This window comes from Notothenia coriiceps, unplaced genomic scaffold, assembly GCF_000735185.1.
Source record: "Notothenia coriiceps isolate Sejong01 unplaced genomic scaffold, NC01 NC01_scaffold00036769, whole genome shotgun sequence".
Lineage (NCBI taxonomy): Eukaryota > Metazoa > Chordata > Actinopteri > Perciformes > Nototheniidae > Notothenia > Notothenia coriiceps.
In genome coordinates this window covers 8,225-31,793 of record NW_011369470.1, presented here as the reverse complement: position 1 = coordinate 31,793, position 23,569 = coordinate 8,225, and the positions used below count along the sequence as shown (strand labels likewise).

Below are 23,569 nucleotides of genomic sequence, written 5' to 3'. Positions count from 1 at the left end.
ATGACCTAATGCTTTTCTTATCTTGCATTTGATTACACATTTCACAGAGGAAACCATTTTCCTCTTGCCTACAACATGTCCAATGAGAAAAGCAACCTTGACTAAAGAAGACGTATTTAAAAGAGTGGGTGGTAGATTTTGGATCTTGACCTGTTAGATTAACACTGTGCAGATGCCTAAAACCACATAAAGGACAGTAGAAGAGAGCAGAATCTCTATCAGACCTTCTTAATTTTCCCACAGTCAGGGCTGAATATCACACTCCAATAACGTCACTGAATATTCAGACGCTGTAGCCGGCCGTGTCTTTGATCTGAGCTGGTGTGGGTGGCCTGTATCCACAACTACAACAGCCTTCAATTTGAGTCAGAACCTGCCTCTGAAATAGCTACGCTTTTCTCGCTGTAACCACGGGTGACTTGTTTGTGCCTGAGGAGGCTTTTATGAGTAAATTGACAAAGTAAATATCCTTTCAGCTGTTTCCCTGATGAATAATGTACGCGGAGTCTGATGGACTGCTTTCAAAAAAACTCAACAGCTTCGGGGTTGTCCCTGCACATCAGCTGTCATCGTGTGATGCGGGTGGCGGTCCTGGCGCGGGGGCTTACGGCAGCACACAGGTGCCCTTTTCACTCCCAGGCCGAAAATGACAAATTCAATAAACTCAAGACATCTCTCCGGAGCACCTATGGAATCAAACGCACCTGACAAGCGGCTGAAGGGCTTCTTCCTAGTGGCTCTGACACCCCTTCCCGACGCTCAATATCAATATCTCTGCGGTGGTGGAATATCTTTCCATCGCACTAGCATGCTTTGACAGTGTGAGAAAGAATATATGTCAGAGGTTGTGGGACTGGAGGTAAGATTGCAATGAGGAAATTGAATCTGTGAGATGACATTAACAGAGAGTGTCCCCAAGTCTGTGTGTGTTTCAGCCTCGGAGCAGACAGGCATGGCTAGGGTTACCAACCGTAATTCTGATGGTGAAAGGGCCACAATCAGCCTACTTAATCTCAAAGCTGTTCTTTAAAACCAAAAGAAAGACGATCTGTCTCCTTTCTACTGTACAAAACAAGGAAACGTGATTCATCTTGAAATTGAAATGCACATTAAATTAAATTTGCCTTCGGGGGGCAATGAGTACAAGCCTCCACTGCAGGTTGTTCCGTGATTACAAAAAAGGTGCTTGTACTCTGTCAAAAGAGCCAGTCTCATAAACCCACCCTGACCTTAGAGGACAAACCCCAGACATCACATTTTAAAGAATTAGCATCACAATGGGCTAAATGTCCCCCTTGTAGTAACAGCCCAGTAAACCGGGGCTTGCAATTTCAGTGGTGATGATAAACTGGGAGACGCAGATAGCCGGAGCACTATGCGTGAGACAAACCATCACTGTACGTTCATTAGCATCCCTGAAGGTTCCCATATGACGATGAGGGAAACAGAGCACTGTTCTGCAAGCATGAGTGCGTTATTAAAGAATGGCCAGGGAGCCTCAAGTTTGGTGTGTCTGGCCCACGAGGAGCTCACATTAGGGCTCCCACCTGTTTGTCTGGGTGCTCATTTGACACAATAGGTCATGAAATGCAATATGGGCCCGTGCCTTTCTTTCTCACCACACAAAGCCAAGGAGCGGATGGACGGCAAGATAAATGACCTTGACATTTGGATAGTCTCCAGTTTGCTGTGCCATAAAAATAAACCTTAGACAATCTCATAAGACCAAAGCACAACTTCAATGGAGAGCACACGGGAGCTGAGGGGAAGGGGGGAAAGTGTCTGGTTTTGAGCAGGATTGATATTTCCTAGAAGACTTTGATTGCTCGTCTGTGATAACTGTGAGAGTGTACAGGCCTGAAAAATCCTGCTCCGTGTTTGTACTTACAATCTGGAGGTCTTGTCTTCCAACCAGCTGTGTACACGCTGCAGACAGGCTCCATTTTCCACAGGAAGCAAGACAGGAACCACAGGAAGATAAAACCAGCATGAAATAGCTGGAGGAAAATGACAACGCAAATTAGGGTAAAGTTTAGACAAATATGAAATAAAGTTCCACTACAGCCCAACACGATCTTCTCATGAGCACAAATTCATTATCAGTGAGAGGAATATGTATACTTCAGAGCTAGTTTCTCAACATAAAAGCACCAGATAAGTATGTTCTTGCAGGAAGTAGGCCTCTGAGCAGGTCTGCCGTCTGAGTGAGTGACAGCGTGGGCAGGTGTGTTGCTGCTTCAGGAGAAAGTGAACCGCGGCTGTTTAAGTGAGGCTCACCATTGTTCTCCGAGGGACTTTGATCTACCAGCGGTGGTCCAGAACCTCAGTGGGGAGTCCAGGCCGGGCCCCAGGCTACGGTTAGTATCGACTCAGGAGGCCTGACAGCACATGGAGGAGATGTGGTTCGGGGGGGGAGCCTCCTGAAGAGCCTCCGTTCAGCTTCATCTCAAACTGACTGACGACTGTGGAGGGGAGAAACAGGAGATATTAGAGAAAATAGATTATTACTCGCAAATCAAACCTTAAAGCTGCTGTTGATGAGTCAGGAAGCCATTTACTTACACACACACACACACACACACACACACACACACACACACACACACACACACACACACACCACATGACCCATGCTGTTGAAGTGATCATAGTTTTTCTCATCCAATTAATTTTAGAAAAAGACAAGTTTTTTCTTACACGTGCTACAAAAATGAATATTTTTTTATTTCAAATTAATAATTTTCATAAAGTTTATAGTCATACATATATCCAATGATTTAGAGAAAACTAAAGGAAACACAGCCTCAACTACTGTATAACAAAACCTGTTGTAGGAAATAGTTCCAACACGAGTAAACTTAGACTGGAAATAAATGATCCTCTTCTTGCAGCGTGGCAGCTGTGCATACAGCCCTTACTTAAGGCCAGCCTTTTAATGAACCTTCAAGTGTACAGTAAGTGGACAGGAGTGGCTTACAGCTAAAGAGAGTAATGTTTCTCTGCTGACGGTTCCCATCCCCTCCACACTGCAGCTAAAGGCCACCAAGCCATTTAGCTCAGACGAGGGGGAATAATAACCAACACTAAAATAAATCTAAATGTGAAGAATAAATCACAAAATGTAGGAGTGTGTTTGTGTGAAGCAGTGTGTGTACGTCTCGTCACTGCAGCAGAAACACACTGTGAGTGTATCTGCAGAGGAGAGAGAGTGACAGTGAGACTGGGACAGCCCCCAGTCTGCAGCGATTGTGTTTCAGTGTGTTCGCCCGGCTCTTCCTGTGGTGCTGTGTGTTGTGGAGCAAAAAGCCACTGCTGGAGGAAGAGATCAATTGTACACATTCCTGCCACCTGAGATTCAAGTGTTTCTGTAATACTGCACAGCTCAATCGATACTAAAGCGAGGAGCCAGGAGGGAAGAGCCGGGCCCCTGCTCAGTGCTGGGACTACAGAGAAAAAGCATGTATTTACTCCTGTACTGTACATCTGCACATCTGCTCATAGCCTGCAGAAAGGAGCAGGGAATCATCACTACGACTAAATACCCCAACAACTGTGTATGGATAAATACATATTATATCAATTCAATAGAGATTGTATGGGCTTTCTTAATTATTCCTGCAAAACTAGGGAATTATTAGCAAATATGTGAATTTTCACTAGGTTGGATTTTTAAATGTTTCTTCATTTTTTCTCTTAACATTTGGATAGTTTCATTTAAAATCAATTACACTTTAGAATATAGTCTTTAAATTAATAATAAAAACAATAACAGCAACATTATTATTATTATTATTAATAATAATAATTATTACTATCATAATTATAAAAGCTGAAACAAATCGTACTTTAAAATATGAGTGGAGGTTGATGATGTAAATATAAACCGAGTATTTTTCACAATTAGCAGCGCGCGGATGGGGTTTTATTTTTCTTTCTGTTTTTGCAGGAATCTGCGAGGAAGCCGATGAGCTGCACAAACACAGCTCAACAGATGTGACTGTTAGAAAGAAAACAGGCACTGTGGGTAAGGATCATTTAGCATCGAAGTCTTGAAATATAAAACGTAAATATTGAGGATTTGGGCTTTGTGGAGAGGAGGGGAGAGCCGAGGACAGAAATGAACAAATGCTGTATTGCAGGATGTGCAGCGATGCGTTAAATTAAATGCAGCTGTTGAAACACAAAAGGGGACATGTTTCGGTGTGAATAGAAAAGAAGTGCAGGGCAAATGCCTTCAAAGGCTTTATCCGGATAACCGTGTGATCGTTTTGACAACTTCTTTTGATGCTTTGTGGCAAATAATTAGATCGTTGCCTTTTTAATGAAAAGTATGTTCCTCGAGAGGATAACAACGGCATCCACGCACCTTAATAACGCGGGATAGTGTCTGCTTAATTTACCACACAAAATAACATGTTTCCCCCGATTGGACTTTTTTTTATTACAATCTGGTGAACGGGCATAAATAAAAGCCAAGAGCGAACCTGTGCCTTTCCGCGTAAAAAGCATCGAATCCACTTGATTTCGAGGATTAGCGATTTTTAGGATTAGCAAGGGAAATTATGAAGATACAAGTGTGATTGTTTTAAATTAAAGAGCAGGGAAGATAACAACATTGTCAGTGACAGTAAGAGGAGTTGCTCCACGACGGACCTTTACGTATGTTAACAGAACAAGTTAGTATTCAATTTAAATGATGCTCTTCTTTCAAATGATTTTCAACGTTTGATGAGACAAAATAAATGCCAGCACATTGTCCAATGATATGTAAATAGAGGATGGAATAAAAGCACACACACACACACACACATTGTTTCTTTTGGAAAACTGATGTATTTGATTATTAGAGTAAAGAATTACAGTATCTTAGTTGTTAGTAGGTATTAAAGTGTAGAGAAACTGGACCCATAAAGATCTTCCAACTTTCCAAGAAAGTGCATGTAACAGTCCGAAGGTTGTCAAACCCAATATATATTTATATTTATAAAAACACTATCATTTTGTCCCCTGGCCGTGATGGACTTCTCGTGTGTGAGCTCTATGTACATTTTCTTACGAGGGAGTTTTGTTTTTCCACGTCCGAACATATTTACAGAAGCTTCAACACAGAACTTGATGCACTTGATGTCAGTGAGGATGCTGGGACATAGCAGCAAGTGGAAATCCAGCTGAGAAACTGAAGGAGAATCCTGCTCATTTGATTGGCTGTCTCAGTTCCAAAAGCCAGGAAGTAGGCCAGACCGAATGTTCCCTTCTGTCTTTCTTTCAACAACACCGAAATACAAGCAACGAAAAAAAGAGATTGAGGGAAATAAAATATGGAAGTAAACAAAGAGTAGAAAGTACAATACACATAAACAATAACAACAAAACAAGTTAACACTAAAGAAACCCTTGAAAACGTAGCAAACTTCATTGTTTTGTTTTCTTAAATAAAATAAAGGTGAATATCAATTGGAAAGAAAGGAACAACCATGACATGAAGTCCCTTGCCTTTTCATTGTTTTGCTTTCATGAGGGGAGGGGGCATGAACACACAGATGTTAGACCATCTACAGAAGATCAGTGTACATTATTTACAGCAAGTCTGTTTGCTTATTACAGGGCTAATGCATCACATGAACATCGACAGCTCGGTTATAGCTACTACAGACAGAAAATAACTTAATGCCAAGGTAAGGTTATCTACCCAGATATTCTAAGTTTCAAAAGCACATTTTTTAAGCACCCAAACATACCCATTCTGGCTTAAAAACAAACAAAAACCTAACTGTTAATGCTTCCACTTGGTTTCAAGCAAGGTTATAATCACTAATAAATAAGCTCCTTAAAACTATAACATGTACATTGTACAAAAAAAGCAACTTGTCTTCACACTCATGTTCGTAAAGATTCAATGGCGAGCAAAGCAGTTCAGTTGATTTTGTCCCTGTCTTGTTCTCTTTCTTTCTCGTCTTCTGTGTGTCTACATATGTATACAGTATGCCTTCGGGCATCTTCACGTGTCTGTGCGCAACTGAGAACACACACTCTAGCTGGTGACAATTTCTTTATTGTCCTCCATGAAGCGTGTGAACCGGAAGTGGGTCCCGTTTTCTGTGTTTGCCATTTTCTCCAAACCAGCCAGAGCGGCGTTGGGCTCCATGCTGTGCAGCTTGTCTAGGCTGCCGGTCAGCCCTCCGATGGGAGAGTTACCCCCGTTCCCCATACTGCCTGACATGTGTGGGATGCCTCCGTTCTGGATGACAGAGATTTCATTCGTCTTCATTGCCAGGCCGTTTGAGAAGGCTGCAGCGTACTGGTTCCAGAAACTAGCCGGGTCCCCGTTGCTTGCCCTCGAGGACATGTCCTTCTGAAAGATCTCAGGAAACTTCATTGGGTTGGCCCCCAGGTTGGCCCCCAGGAAGGCCATTGGCCCGTCCACGGAGAGTCTGCGCCCACGCCTAGCAGGAGCGCTGTTCCACATGTGTGTGCCCATGTGGACCTACACAGAGAGAGAGAGAGAGAGAGAGGGGGAGGAGAGAGACAGAGCAATGAGAAAGGATGAAAGTTAGTGATGTTTACAAACTTGGCTACAAGAGCAGCACATGAGATGATGCAATGGAAAAAATAATAATAATGCTCCACTCCAAATTAAAATAGCTTCACACCCTGTAAGCAGCAGACCAGTAAGTTGCTTATCCTGTGAGAAGTATCAGCATGGTGTAAACATCTTGTTTTGGCAAGAATGATATGTGCTGTTTAATCTAAACCTTAATTTGCTCATCTCACAAGAGGGCTGCAGGGCTTGGGGTAAAATTGCACTGTCCAGTTTCATTGCTCTGGCCAGGATTGCATGTGACATTTCGCCTCTGCCAATACCCTTTTCATGACTAAGGCAATACATTTTGGTCATTTTTTCTTCCTGTTTTAAGATATTTCTTGTCCAAACTTCAACAAAAGTTACCTAGACTTAATTGTGTACTTGAGTGTAGCAATTTAAATGCACTGTAAATGACCAGCTTCAGCCAAAAGACAGAGCTTAAAAATTAACATGCATCCCAAATACCTATCTAGGACTAAGGATTAACGCACTAAAGAACAGTAGAATAAGTGAACATAATTGTCCCAGGTTTCTGTAGATCATTGAGCAGGATTCCTTTTTTTTTTAATGTTTTATGCCTGTGACAGTTTTTACAGAGTCCGTTACGGAAAACTACAGACTGACGTAGCGGATAATGAATGCCTCTGATAATGAACGATGTGCACTGAGTCATTCGTAGCTGATTACTTTTTTGGAATTCCAACCTAATAATCATATTAGTTGCATGATTCAACCTTTCCATAACTTTTTCTCAGAGAGCTGTTCCTTTCGTTAATTATACTCATTAATTACCACCTCTTTAAGCCCAGCGCACTGACACGCCATATAAAACTAAATAGGAGCTCTGAGACTCATTTTTCACACACATTCTCACGCAAACTTCTAGAAGACCAACAGTCTTTTCAGGATGTTTCAACATTTACCTTGAGGTTTCCTTTGGTGGTGAAAGCCCGACCACAGATACTGCAGGCAAACGGCTTCTCCCCTGTGTGGGTTCTCTCGTGGATCTGCAGAGCGCTGGACGAGGAGAAGCACTTCCCACAGGCGTTGCAGTAGTGTTGCTTGGGCGTCCTGCGTGGTGGAGCACCAGAAAGCACTGGGGAGGTGGAGGCAGATGATGTGACCAAGCCAGGGGGCATTTCCTTGGGTTCTGGGTGGAAGCCATGGAAAAAGCCATTCATCTCTGGTCTGTTTAGAGAGCCTAGAGAGAGCAGGGAAGGGGTTGGGCTGGAGGATAGGCTGGTGTTTGACGGCTCAAAGAGCTGCGAGGGCAGGTCTCTCATTTGATGGGTTAGCATGTGCTGCTTGAGATTGCCCCTGGTGGAGAAACCCCTGTTACAGGCCGTGCAAATAAATGGTCGTTCTTTGGTATGGCTTCGATAGTGAATGTCCAAGGCACTCTGACAAGCAAAGGTCTTCCCACATATGTCACAGGATGTGTTCCTGATGATGCTGCGCTCACGAAAGGGGAATAACATGCCCAGGGAATCTTTTGAGGGATTGACAGATGTCAGGTCCAGGGCTCCGATGTTGGAGGGGTGAGAGTACAAGAGGTTTGCAGTGGTTTCCTCCAAGGATAAGGCCCTCTGGTGCCTTTCTTCCAGGCTAGGGGATTTGCGTAGTTGTGGCTGCATGCTTGAAGGGGATGGCGCCTGCATGGAGGAGGTAGATTCTGACACAGCTGGACTCCCGACGCTTTGGCTTTCAACATCCCCTCCCAGAGACGAGGAGTCATTGGTAAAGCAATCTCCCTCAACTAAGCCATTTACCACTGACTGGCTGACTGGCAGCTCCTCTGTTTCATTATATCGGGCCATCTCTCTGCCATTTCTCTCTTGCTCCTCCTGGATAGCCATTTCATAGGGGCCTGGAGAGTTACATAGACTGTCATGGGAGGCATCAGCAGACCTGGGTGTGTCTGGCACGCTGCTATCTGGGCCCTCTTCCATTCCTTCCATATTGTCATCAGAGAAGTTATCCAGGTCATCAAAGTTTTCCCCGTCAAATGAGCCGGTGTCAGAGACCATGGACTCTGGGTAACTCTCTGGCAGGGGGGTGTTGGGGATATGCCCACCCATGTGCATGCGGATATGTTGCTGCAGAACCACAGCATTCGTGAACTTCTTCTGACAAATGGGGCAGGAGTGTTGGACTCTAAGAGGAGGCATGGCCCGATGGACGCTGTAGTGGGTCTTAAGATTTCCCTTGGTAGTAAACGCCCTGCCACAGATTTTACACTTGAAGGGCCTTTCCCCCGTGTGGGTGCGATAGTGCATTTTCAGAGCACTTGCGCAGCTCAGCACCCGGTGACAGATGACACATTCGTTTGGATCTGACAACTTTCTGTCAATGTTCTCCACTAGCTGCTGTAGCTTCGAGGTCTCTGACCCCTGGAGAGGATCCAGGATGCCTCCAAAAGGGAACTTAGCCTTGAACTGATCAGACATGAGAGGCATAAGTGGGTTGGTCATCATGGGTGGGCTGTTAGATGTTGTGTAGTCAGCGGTGCTCTCCGAGGCAGAGCTCACATTTGTCACAAAGCCTGAGGAGTGGCTGCCTTCTTCAGTTTTCCCATTTGAGGTAGGCAGAGTTGCACCTTCCCCCTCTTCAGACACTCCATCATAACTTTTAACTGAATGCTCTGCAGGGAATGTGACACTCTTTGCATTTGATGGGCTAGTTATGGCTATTGAGTGATCTTCCTTTTTGATGAAATGGGGCAGACTCGGCATGGTTGGTGGCAGCAGCATGCCAACTGAGGAAGTCATTGTGGGCATAACCGGTTTGCTGTCGAGCCAGCTGGTGACTGGTTTCTCAGGGGGCATAGACATGCCGTAGGGAATGCCGGTGCTTGTTGGTATGTTGTCTAAATGCTCAGGAACAGGGTAGGGGTTCATCTGGACGTGTGGGAATTTGTCTTTATGACGCTGGAAATGCACCTTCAGGTTACCGCGGGTGGAGAAGCGGTTGCCACAGATATTACACTTGTATGGTCTCTCTCCAGTGTGAGAGCGCAGGTGGATTTGCAAAGCACTGTCACTCCCAAACACCTTGCCACAAAACCTGCACTTATGCTTGAAGAAAGACTCATCAGAGCTACTCTTCTGTTCAAATGAGGTGACATTTGGAAGCTGGCCTTTCCTCTGCTCCGCCAAAGCTGCTAAAGAGTTGAGGTCCTCTACGGTGGTGCCAACACTGGGCAGAGAGATGGAGAACATGGAATTTCCAGGTGGGGGCTGAGGTAGATTTACTCCAGAGCTTAACAACCTACCGATTCCAAATGCTGGCGTGGATGATTTAGTTAGTGAGGAGTTGCTGAGCTGAGATTGGAGGCTGCTCATATGACTCGGCCTCCTGTCAGAGGACTGGGTATTGACTGTCGATGGCCCCAGTGTGCTAATGCTCTGAGATGTCTCACTGCTGCTTGGGTTGGACTGAGGTAGCTGTGCCGCTGCAGCCAGCTGCTTTAGGCTGCTAATACTGGCTGACTGACTAGCCAGGTTCTGCGCGAGGCCTGCGGCTACAGCCAGCTGTTGGGAGAGATGTGAGCTGAGTGTGGTCAGTGGACTGGCAGCGGGCCCCATTGTGCCTGAAGCAGAAGTTGGGGGCACCTGCAGTTCTGGGGACTGGGAGGCCAGTAGCAGTATCTGATGACGAATCTGCTCTATAAGCTGCAGCTGGTGGATCTGTTGCTGTTGTAGACCTAGGAGTTGCTCCATCAGGGCTGGCACTGCCACCCTGGGGCCTGCTGTGTTTCGACCCTCTTGGGAGAACTGGGCCACAGCCACTTTGGTGCTCTGCAGATTTTCAATGATGACATTGCTGTTGATCATGGAGAAGTTTCCCAGGTCAGTCAGGTTTCTGAGCTGAGGTAGCGGGGCAGAGATGGCCGAAGTACCTACAGCAGGGCCAGAGGGGCCCCTGCCCCCATGGCTGCTGACTGTGTTGACGGGGCTCCCACTCTCTGTATGACTGCCTTCCTCTTCATGACCGCTGCTCATTCCAGAAACGTCAACGTCCATGGCTTCGTCTTTCTCAAGAGTGTTAGGCTCCAAAAGGTCACTGCACTCTGTTTGATCAGTGTTGTTAGCGGTGTCATTCATCTGGTCATCAGGATTTTGGGGAGAAGACCCAGGCGAGAAAGTTCCGGTGGGGGAGGTGGGATTTTCATTCACTATCAGAACTAACTGATTTTTAGTGCAATTCTTCTGGTGTTCTTCCAGATCTGATAGTTCAGAGAACTCAGCACAACATCTGCTGCAGACATGGGCGTCTGACTCCTTGCAGGGGGGGTCCTCGGTACAAAGTTCTGGGTCCCCTGAAAAAGAGGAAACAGAGGATTAGTGATTAGAAATGTTTTGCAGCTGAAGAAGCAGCTTTATCTCCTCAAATTCCATTGTTGTTAATCTTAAGTTAATCAGTTTTACACTTATCCCCTTGATATGTTCACAAAAACAACGATAGAAAGGCAACAATAAGCCAACAGAAATGAGAAAAAGCAAGCCTCATTCAATGCAGCCGCCTCTGAAACATGATAAGAGACGATACAAAATCAATGGGAACTACTCAAATATTGCTTAAAAGTGATCTTTGAAGATGTACATCTGGGTTTCATCAGCCCAACCAAAGGTAATCATTTTCTCCAGATAATCCATCAAAATATAGAATAGAGTGAAGTGAGGACATTGGGTCTTAATGAAATTTCATAGAAAGGCATTGATTTCCTATATTCCATGCCCTTCAAAGTCTGCTTGTCCACTCGGCGCAAATCAAGCATTTGAAGGACTTATTAGACTTTCAATTTGCTGTCAACTTTGCTCATTTTCAGCCAACTATGGGCATCTTGGACAGGTTATCTATGTCACTAAACTCATTTGTATCCACTCAGGCAGCAGTCACAGTCAGACATGAACAACAGTGCCTGTGGCAACTAGGCTGATACGTGCACATATTAAATCCAACAAGTCAAACAAAAGAGGAATAATGAAAGGTTCGTACGGTTCATTCGATAGATATTTTTACATTGCTAAAATATCTGCAATCTAATAAATAACACATATATGTAATTTTTAAATATCAACAGACTTTCGAACTTTCTCATCAGAAAGTGCTTCCAGGAAAAACCCACTGTGAATAAATATATATATTCGTCCAAAAAAGTGTTGAGGAGGAATGCATCAGAATGCATACACAAAAAAACTTCAAAAACTAAGAAAACCTACGCCAGTTCACAGATGCTACAATATAAACGCAGTAATGTCTGTTGTCACTGGTTTCAAAAGTAATGACCGCCTTTCAAATGCGCACAGAAATGTGTTTTTGAATTTTCCATTTTGATAAACAGTGCAAGTCAGGGAGTAAAAAGCGAGACGACACCCTGCCCCCAGAGCCACTGCTGCAGACTTTCCTGACTCTTCTTTCCCCCTCTTTGTCACTCTAAGGTCTCGCTGTTTAACATACAAGTTGATTTACAAATTGCATTTCTCTATGAATCGCTTTCATTGTGGCTCTGGCCCCTCAACACTTTCATCAGGGCCAAGAATTCATTTGCAAATGAAACCCAGAGAAGTGCAGCCCTGCCCCACAGAGAGACAGGATGCCTTCCCATTGTTCACGCAGCATGGGAGCGGCGGGGATCGTCGGCACAGCCTGGCCCTGCTCATCTCAGTCGACTCAAAGCAGATCCTGTTTAATTCAGGGATTATCTCCCTCAATGTTTCTCTGCTCAGAGACATCAGATAACGCAAAGTTGCCATGACAGTAAACCCTGGCCCTCACACCAGCAAACCATGCAAACAAGGGCAGACTCAACTTTAATGATAACTTCTCATGTTAAATCCCCCCCTTACACCCACCCGTCTACCTACACCCCAAGCGCTAATTTTGAACAAGAAAACAGTTTGATTGATTGTGTGAGAAATGTGAGGATTAAATAAACACCCTTTATTTTTTCTCGAGGCTTACTGTACACAAATTAGTGTGAAGAAAATCCAATCCTATGACACACAATGAAAAAAGGAGCGATAAAAAAACTTTTGTCTAACAAACTTCTGCAAGATTAAATATTAATTCATAAATCAAATATGGGTATTAATGTTAAAGTCGACTCGCTGCGTAGGAAAAAATAGATGATGCATATACTATTTAAGAAACTATGGTGAAAACTGTAAATTAACACATTTACTTTTTCACACACGCCTTAAAAAGATCCAAATTATCTTTCCGGATTAAAATAATATCCATCAAAGATGCCAATATCAACCTATATTGTACGCAGTGTGTATTTTCTAGTCTTAGAAATATTCTCAATAAAAATACAATAATCAAATAATCCTCAGAATAAATAATTAAATAAAAATGAAAGATATACAAGATAATATTTATGGACAAACCAATTAATGCATTTCTATTTTAGCAATTTAGGAACTGGAGCAAGAATATCATTCGTCCAAATTGTACACTGCATTAATTTACAGTTGTTTCCTTACAAAATGTATCCTACATTTGGAATTTAAAAGTATTAAAAAATGCCCTTACAGCTGCAAAACATAATAATCATATTTAATGCTAACACGCCTGTAGATGGGCTCTTTTAACCGTGCACATGTTTTACTGTACTCAACGACGAAAAAAATAATCAAAACTAAATCAATGCATGATTACAAATCCACTGTCCACATTAGACTAGAATAGCAAACAACGCAGATGCGAGCATTAGGCTTAATTCCAGGAATAGCAAGGATTAACTTCCAATTAAAATTAAGTTAAAGTCAAGCTGGCATAAAGATGGAGTCTGTAAAACTTCCATAGAATCTCTATCAAAAGCACAAAGCAAGCGGTGTGCAGGGCTAAAGGGCGTCAGGAGAGACAAAGAGCAGAGGACAGAGCTTTAAAGAGACTGACCAAAGTCTGAATATGAGAGGCAAGAAAGCGAGGATTAGAGGAAAAAAAGTTAACGGCGAGCTTTGAGAGATCCTACATTATTTTTTCGCAGGGGGCCTCTGTGAGCCTCTTGACACTTGTAACTTCAGGAGGGTTTCTGCTCTCCTCGTCTCCAGCCCTCAGGACTCATCCCACTGAACACTAGATGGGGTTCCACTAACGCTGCCGTGGTCCAGGACCAAATCTAAGAAGCTCTGCCCCGGTGACATGCTTAAAGCTCGAGGGGAGGGAGGAAAAGGCAAAGCGAGTCCATCAGGCTACACCTAGACTCGCAGCACGTAAACACTGGCAAAATGACAAGCAACTGTTTGCAGGCAACGACAGTGCAGGGCTGCCCTGCCAATCTCCCCTCTAGGGGGGCCGCTCTGATAGGGCAAAAGGGGATGGCCACAACATTGATAAGGCCTCACACACACTTAAATGAAAAGCCGAGGCCTCGCTGGGCCGCCTGCAGCTCCGAGCAGCGGGGTCAATGGCGAGGTAGAGAGGGACACACTGGGCCCTGAACTCACATCACCTCCGCACAGAGGGACACTGGCAAAGGTTAAAACAGCTCAACATCCCACCCTCTGTGGCTCTCGCTCCGACCTCCCAGTCACCACGGCCCTCAGCATCACCGATATTCAACCACACATACAAAGACTCAGTGTTTTCACTTCCGACTGCCACAACTCTCCAGGAGACACACTGCACATTTTCTACAAAATCTCCAAATTCCTCCCAAACCTAAAGACAACACGTCCATGCCTTAACAATTAGACACACAAGAGCAACAATTTAAACATGTGGCAAAGAATGGGTCATAATTAAGAAATGCTGCAGTCTGCCAGAGTTGGTGACTGTCCACTAAGTTTATTAGATTTTAAGGAAAATGCAGGAAAAAACAGCCATCAGGAATTAACTTTGTTTTGCATTTATCATCAAGTTCCTACAAATCACGTGATAGGGGCTGCAATAGGTTTTCTGACTGTCTGCTGAAAGTGTTTATTTAAAATGACCTCCTCATGCTTTTCAGGCACTGCTAAACACAATGTGGCTTTGAGAGTATTTACATTGCACATACGTATAGGCCTTGTCTAACAGGGCCAGACAATAGTACAAATAATATGTATTTTTATATTTATGTATTATCTAAAGCATGTCATATTTTTCTGCACACATTGAAATTACGAAAATATTAATGTTGGGGAGTAAAGTTCGATCATGCTGCATGACACCAAAGATAGGCATCATTTTTCTAAATTAAATACATTTCGTAAAGATACAGAAAAATGAATTATTATTTTCTTGTTAATAAGTCATTTGATAGAAAAGTCAAAAAGTCGGTAAACCAAAAATGCACGTTACAACGCAACGTCCTGTTACGAAATGCAGCAGTTATTAACCTTTATCCCACAATGTCTTAATGCCGTAGTTCTGTGGAAGTTTTTCATTTAGTTTTATATTTTATTTTAAACTGACATTTGTCCAATTACGTTATTAAAACTGAACTGGATACGACTGGCCTTTGAAACTCTGAGCTCCAGAATATAGACGTGGTTTTACACAGATTTCACACATTAGGCAACAGCACCGTAAAAAGACAGGATCTCACTCTGCGAGCAAATAATTATCTTTCATTTAATCTTTAGGAGTCTGAGTCTTTAAATACTTACAAGTACAACATAAAAAGCATTTGTAATTTTTCTGTTTTAGTTTATAAGACAATACATTATTTTTGTATTCAAGCAGAAAGTGTGTGTACAACTTCTATTTGAATAACAAGTGTAAACGATGAGTAGGAAAGCGGAATATTTTCAGGATGAGGGAGGATGTGTTTGTCCTCTTTCATGTAACTTTTCAGCAATAAAGCAGCGAGTTTGTAAACAGGAAGTGTCTTTATGAGACTCATTTTTTTAATAAAAGGTCGGAAGACATTTTACGACTTTAATTCTCGGGACTAAAACAAGCGGATGGGGGAGTTTCTGTGTCCGGGATCCAGAGAGAAGTTCCCGGCAGCAGCGACAGGGTGGTCCGCTGAGGGACCGACACTAAACCGGCTTAGAGTTTGAGTTTAATTTAAAAACACGATTTAAACCTCACATGGGAAAATCTAAAGTTTTAAAACACACACAAGCAGCGTAAACCTGCAGAGAAGTGTGGGCTACTGTCCTTATTATTTTAAACTTTTTTTTTTTTGTTCAATTTGTTTAATACCAACAATAATAATTTTAAGCGTGGAACAAATAATAAAGCCATTCTTAATTCCTATTGGCACTATGAACAAGTGGATTTAAATACATCCTAAACATTCAACATTGTGGAAAAAGTGTTTAAAAGTAACCATTGCATTTTAAAAAGAAACAAGCTCCAAGTAATATATTAAAGTCCAATTCAAAGTATTAACTCTAATGTTCAGATGTGGGCAAAGACACCATAAAACAGCCCAAAAAGCGAGATATTCATGGTGCCTGGATGAATGCATCGAGAGGTTACGTGAACTCACCATTGTGCTCCGATAAAGGCAGATGAGGGTCGGATTGGAAGTGTTGCGGCTTCGCTTGTTTCCTCCGCGACATGCTGGCTGGCACATCAGCAGGCAAAGAATAAAAAAATGACTACAAAACCTTCTCAAAAATTACGTAAATCGAGCCCATCCACCGCGCATGTGCCCCGTTATGATTATCAATAATGCTCTGCGATTAATCATACGGGGGGCTTCTTTGAAAGGCGATTGGCACCTCGCCAGCCCCCCTCCTATTCAAATGAAGTCTCTTTAATCAATTAGCTCCTGATTTGCTGGGGACTCTTGTCTCTCTCTCAGCTCCCACCCAATGAGTTGATCCGTTTGGGGAAGAAAGGCTGGGTTTTCCAAACTCCCTTTAGATACGGTTTAACCCCTTCTGTTAGCCAAGTCAAAGCTTATCTTGGCTACTACATGGGAATGTCAGCGTCTCGAGTCAATGCCTGCGACAGTATCTTTCAATCTTCCACATTGATCAAGCACCGATCACAGTTGTCTTGTCCTTTTTTCCTGTATATGTGGAGGAGTGAGTAGACGCTCCAAAACCACCGCGATCACCAACTTTCTCCTCTCTGCAGCTCCGTACTCCGCTCTTGCATTAAGATCGTTGTGATTCAGGTCTTGTTGTGTTGTACACCGACACCTACTCTCTGAAGAGTTTCAATCCCGGTGCGCTAAAACGCAGCGTCGCGCCAGTATGTTCCGTGCGTAAATGGCACCGGTACGCGTTCCCAAAAGTCCACGGTGTTGTGTTCCGACGTCCCAATCAGTCTCATTTGATTATTATTAGTCGAAAGGGGGGTTTACTTACTCACACGTTTTCATCAGACACTGCATTCCGCGAATAAACAAACTTTGAGGGCCCGTGCAGCGCTGGGACAAATATGGAGCCCCGCCCATCGAGGATCTGATTGGTCGCAGAGCTTCTCAGTCACACTGCCATTCACCTCCATCTCCTCCCTCCCTCCCTCCACCCTTCTCTCTCTCTCTCTCTCTCTCTCTCTCTCTCTCTCTCTCTCTCTCTCTCTCTCTCTGATTGCGCACAGCAGATCCAAACGCTTTGTGCGCACCGGGATGATCAGTGGTAAAGAGAGCGGAGACAAGAATCTGAACAGGGAGAAATAAAGCTTTTTATTCATTTCTCAAACATTATTTCCAAGCGAATGCCTCTCTCACAATCATCTGCTTTGCACACCATTTATTTAAGTCATAAAAAACATTTTATATTGTCGCTATCCATTAACAGTAAGAGTGACAGTATGATGTCCTTATCAAAAGTTGATTTTTTTTGTTGCATTAATTTCTAAAGATGCGAGTTTTTTGTAATAATGAACAATATAATAATGCATCTAACAATATAACCAAAGAAACAACGCCTGAATAAAACCTTTAAATAAGTTATGGACCACTCATACACTAAATATTATTATACTTATTATTATGATCGCCCTAAATAATGCACTAACAGGAGTGCGCCTCAGTGGGGATGTTTTAAGAGGGCAAGAGGTCCCACAGGAGCTTCATGTGAGCCTCGGTGGAGGAGATTTATTGCGTGAAAAAGATAAACGAAGCTCTCAGTCTGAGCTGATTTTGAGAAATGAAGATAATAATGTTACTATAGGTGATGTCTCGGATGCCATTATTTTTCACTGAATATTTAAAGAGCGGCTGCAGGCTAGATGGATCTGGTCCTCTCTTGTGTCAGCTATCTTTTAGTTTCGACTAGCCTTACTATTTACTTATTCATGAAAAAAAGGAAAGAGCAAAGGGGAAAATCAACTATGGCTGATCTGCTTTACCAATGTCAAATATTCAACCGAATATATTAAAATGTCACACATATTTTTGTAGTATTGATAGATGTATTAAGCACATCGAAATTTAAGCAAAGAAAATCACACACCAAATGATCATTAATAGGGGAAATGTGTGTGTGCGTGTCGTTAAAAAGCCCATGCAATTATGTGCAGCAAACTTGAAATAGCTGGGAGAGGAAAAAGGGGTCTGCAATATTGTAATGTCCCGGGCGGGAAAATCAATGTCCAGTTAATTGATGTGAGTGTTAGTGTGAGATTGTAAACAGGGTGATTTGCAGCCCAGCCGAGCGCGAGACGTTTTAAATGGGATTCACTCAGGACGGTGAGGATACAGTGTTAACAATCATGGGCGGAATGACACACGCAGACACCGTTTGGGGACCCAACACACATAACTCAAAGACAAAGCCTGACAAAGTTTTACATTTAAACTTAAAATATATATATTTTTTCCATTCACATGCTCTTTGGTTACTTGTTGATTAATAATTGTATATATTATATCTAGCATACAAATAATTGTACATTTGGACAGCTTTGTGCTTTTACAGAGGAAAGTGGAATTTTCTTACCTATGAGTTTCATCATTGAAATAAAACCATAATATAATAATATAAAAATATAAAAATGATATATCATATTTTGTATTATCATATAAATATAATAATTAATATATATGAAAACAAATTTAATAATTACATTAATTACACAAGCACTTGCTATTTGTCAACATATAAAAGTGTGTTTTCGTCTAGTGAAATAACAGGAGCCTTTTGCGCATAACAACTGCGCATTTGTCCGTTGTGCACAATCAATGATGTGCGCAACACATGACAGAAGGTGCGGCCCGGGTGCCATCCCTCACTATTATCACTGACATGCCATGATGGATCATACAGCGCACAAACACTGCGCGTTTGACCGCATAATGTGATAGTTGCGAGGAGAATCTCCCAAACCAGAGCCCTTAGTATTTCTGAGCGCGAGACCCTCTGTGTGACACGCGCATTCAACACGTGGTGGCTTTCTATTCACGGTCCTGCACGACGCGATGCCTAAAGAATTACAACTAGCTGCATCAGGCCTTCATCTAGGTCAGCTGTGTGTGTGGGTGTGTGTGTGTGTGTGTGTGTGTGTGTATGTCTCTCTCTGTGTGTGTGTGTGTGTGTGTGTGTGTGTGTGTGTGTGTGTGTGTGTGTGTGTGTGTGTGTGTGTGTGTGTGTGTGTGTGAAAAGATGTGAAAACAGGCAAAACATAACGAGGTTTTGTAAAGGTTAGTCTACAACATAATATATTTAATTGAAAGGGCAGTTTTGATATTAATACACACCATCATTATGTGTTTTATATGGTAATTTATGGATAATTATTAATATATAATATCATTTAAGGCCCTTTAATAACAAGTATACAAATCACAAGTTATGAATATAGAAATAAGGGAAAACCCTGCATTTTAATAAGAAAAAACAGTACAATTATGTCAGCTATCACATATTTAAATGCATGTAATTAACTAAATACACATACATGTATATTAATGCCAGACTATAATTATTTTCTCTATATGCTAAGCCTTATTTTTGTTTTTCAGTAAATGCACAAGCGTTTGATCCCCATCGTTTCCAACACAAATATCAAGAAGTGCTTGGCCTTATTCATGGCATGCTGACGTCTTGCAGAGGGATTAGGAGCTTGATTAAAGGGATTGTTGTAAGCTGGCCTCATGCTCAAAGAAATAAAGAAATAGGCCTACATTGTCCTTGTATCAAGTCACACATGCTGTTGCTGTATGCATCTTAATGACACAGCTTTGTAGGAAGTGTCCATTTTAAATAGAAATTAATCTTAGTGCATTTACATTTCAGAATTATTTTTACAGTAACTCTAATTTATTCAACTTTTGGAATGTTTTTATTTATGTCGGATCAAATTAACTCAAGTTTCTAAAGACATGTAACAGAAACTATCAATATTTCTGATTACACTGAAATTGCTTTGTCTTCCAGATGACCAGAAGCAGCATTCAGAGCTCAGTGTTGCCACTAAAGATACCCGTTTGAAAAATGGCCTGCATTAGAATTCAGTACCTGCAGCAGCGGGGAATAGCCTCCATTAATTAAGAGATCAAACCCTCTCTATTGTCCCCCCTGCAGCCCTGCCACCACTTGTCCCGCAGATTGTCTCCCCCCATTGTGCCCCCTGACATCTTCCTGCAGCATCACCCGATATCAATGGGCCGTGTTTGTTTTTACATTATCTCAGCTGCAGTTACAGACACCGCCTTTCAATCCCGACTTGTTGGAGGGAAAACAAGCAAACATTCGAGGGTGTCACTGAGGTGCTGGAGGTCACACTCACCGTGTCTGTGCAGTGTGTGAGTTAGGGTCAGCTGTGAAACACACACTCTGCCTACTCTGAGTGACTGTGTGTGTGTGTGTGTGTGTGTGTGTGTGTGTGTGTGTGTGTGTGTGTGTGTGTGTGTGTGTGTGTGTGTGTGTGTGTGTGTGTGTGTGTGTGTGTGTGTGTGTGTGTGTGTGTGTGTGTCAGCTCAGGTACAAGTGTACAAGTGTAAGGAGATGTCTGCCAAAGGATCCCTGACTAAGAGTCTCGTCCTCACAGTTATTAGTGAGTGAGGCAGCAGTGTCCTGAGTGTGTAACTGGAAACCAGACAGCTCAGGCGGTGTGCACTCACTCAGAAATACACAACCACTTTTGGAAAAGAAACCGTTTGTTTGGTGAATTATAATAAGTGTAACATAAGATAATAGAAGTAACTGTTCATTTGATTAATCAGCTTTGTGTAAAACACCCTTTTCTTGATGGTTTTATGTCAGAATAGGAGGTTATTCTATCTTATTCCCACACAAATAACATGCATGGTTTCATACATTGTTCACAAGAAACAGTAATGATCACTACATTCATTGAATTACGTGTGTTTCATTTTAATGTATAGCATCTAGTGCCATTATATGCTGCCACTAAAAATGGTTTCAAAACAGAATCCTGACTAAAGTTTGACGAATACCAGTCTGTGATATTCCATTAAAAATATTTTTTTCTGATCTGAACTATAGTCCTTTTTTGTGTGGCATTTTGAGCAAATGAAGTCGATTAATCATAAATGTCACACAAACATTGGCTTTAGAGGTGTAACCCACATTTAGGTGATGATTTGTGTGCTTTATAACAGTCAAACCAGGACAAACAATGCACAGTTAGGAACACATGGCACGTCAGTAATTTGAAATGGTGAAGTATGCAATTAAAGAAACTCAATATATAAACAAAGTTCTAGAATAAATATATCTAGATTTTTTATTCTTCAGACTTCATGTCTGTTTCTCGTTACTCTGCACCGACTACTTCTTTCTAAATAGATACTTGCAATCATGAAATTCTCCAATTGTTATGATACAAATTCTCTTGATTGTATCTGATTAAACGTGCTCGCTTGAGTTGGATTCACGGGAAACGCCACGGTACTGGAAAACCACCAAGACTCCTATTTTAGCTTTTTTCCGATTCTTGAAAAACACATTCTGCTTTCATATGACATTGACAAATGATATTTGGACGAAGAGAGATGCTTAGGCCGTTAGATGTTTCACAGAATGGAGCCGGATTACAGTGACACACATCACTAAGACTGGAGGTTACAGAGGAACCAAAAACTGCAAACATCTTGAAGAGATTACAGACATCACCCCGAAAGCTGAGTGTTTATGTGTTTTTATGCAAAAACTAAAAGTTACACATTGAATTATCCCTACGTTACTTCACGGGCTCGTAAACACAGAATGTAAAGAATACACACGTGATGTCTGTTGTGTAACCACACAACAAAGCAGCAGGCAGGTAACCACAGAGCGAAGAGACAGCCACGTAAAACATAAAAAAAACACACGTCCTTACAGTAAATACAACCACGAAGTTGAAACCTATCAAGTGGTTTATTCGCAGCGACTCTGGTCACAAGATGTTTATCAACTGCCGCCAGACAGCTGTGTTGGTTGGCCAGCAGTTAACTGTGTCTCAGACAGCCCCTTATTACTATTGATAGTTAGCATCAGTGTCCCGCCTGAGAAATGGGACTGCTATGGGCAAACGCAAGCTATTGATCTCCAGTTTGTCCCTGACCTGCCTGCAGCTACAGGGAGGGGAGGGGGCCGGGCGGAGCCGCCATGACACCCCCAGACTCGCTGTCTGCCACCTGAAATTCAGTCTCTCATCACTTCTTCAGGTGATTTCTTTGTATTCAAGTTGATATTCTACGTTCCTTACGATGGAAATGGCATCAAATCTGTTACATTTCTCTGTTTTCTGTCTTGCTTTAAAAAAAAAAAAAATGCATTTCGTGTAATTGTTTACATCCACAACAGCAGCTTTTTTAATTGTTTTAACAAAACAAAGGCACAAAAAGTTTTAAATACCTACGTAATACACAGTCCCTTTAACTCTTTCCTCAAAAAATGTCAACTTATTAGTGGATGTTTTGAGTATTATGCATGAAAAGGGCCAAGGGACAGTTTCATCCCACTGGCAATACAACTGTTAGAACAACATCCACAATATTCATCTGGCTGCTACTTAAAAATGATTTATCTATTTACCTAATATATCATATTTCAATAACTTGCATATAGACTCTTATTGCACTATTTCACTTTTTTAAACAATTTTTCTTCTTGTATTTACTATTTACTTGCACTATATTTTTCGGTTTATCTGTGCTTGTGTTGCTCTGTTGGAGAAGCCTGTGACACAAGATTTTCCTCGGCATAACTAAACTGTAGCTATGTTCGTTTGACAAATAAAGAACCGTGAACCTTGAAGTCCTTCAATGCATATCCTGTGTTTGTGCTACAAGGAAGACTAACACAGGACATGAAACCTTAGGGATTACCTTACAGTGAAGCACTGGATATATTTCAATGTTTCAAGCTCTTGGAAATAATAAGAGGTTCAAATTGGTGCATATAAAGAGGGATACATGTGCATAGCTGTGATAAGCCTCAAGAGGTTAAAGGTGACCTATCATGCAAAATGCACTTTTGTACGTCTTGTATACATGAACATGTGTCCCCGGTGTTCCAGGGAACTCACCAAGTGTCAGAAAACACAACCCTCTCTATTTTCCTCCATACCCAAATCTCTTAAAAAGGGGCTGCAACGGATCTGATACAGACTGATCCAGATTTGAACACTTCTATGACGTCACAGAAGTGGCGCTACGGCTATTGGGCCAACTCCACCAATCAGGAGGAGACAGCCACGGACATTGCCGCTGGAAAGCGCTGGAGACGCTGTAGTACATATGCCAGGCCTGTAGGTGGTGCTGTTCTTACAGAATCAGCCCATGATGCAAAGACAGTGTTAAATTGAGAGAAATGAGGAACGGCTAAAATGCATGATCTGTTTGGTATTTTGAAAAATAAAAAGTATAAATATGCCTTATATAGGTATGGTCCTACACTATATTTTAATATAGCATGATGGGTCCACTTTAAGGTAAAAGCTGAAAGGCCAAAAAAAACGGAGTGTGTTACATTACTTGGATGATATTATCAGCTTTCCATAAACTTGTTGTACAACAAATTTGTTTACCATCTTAAACTTAGGCTTAAAAATAGTTAACATTTTGGGATATTCAGTTTCTGCTGTACAGTAAAATTAGAATAATTGTATTGTTATTATGATGTGTATTAACAGGGACAGAGC

At 42.1% G+C, this 23,569-nt stretch overlaps 1 protein-coding gene across 1 annotated transcript; it reads right to left on the bottom strand.

Moving 5' to 3' along the window:
* Positions 1–4,817: 4,817 nt before the first annotated feature.
* sall1a (spalt-like transcription factor 1a) lies at positions 4,818–16,867 on the bottom strand. Its single transcript, XM_010792867.1, has 3 exons — positions 16,011–16,867; positions 7,507–10,901; positions 4,818–6,484 (listed from the first exon to the last, which is right to left on the bottom strand). Exons 1-3 carry the CDS (start codon positions 16,081–16,083, stop codon positions 6,032–6,034), a joined length of 3,921 nt encoding a protein of 1,306 aa, XP_010791169.1. The 5' UTR covers positions 16,084–16,867; the 3' UTR covers positions 4,818–6,031.
* Between the last annotated feature and the right edge of the window lie 6,702 nt (positions 16,868–23,569).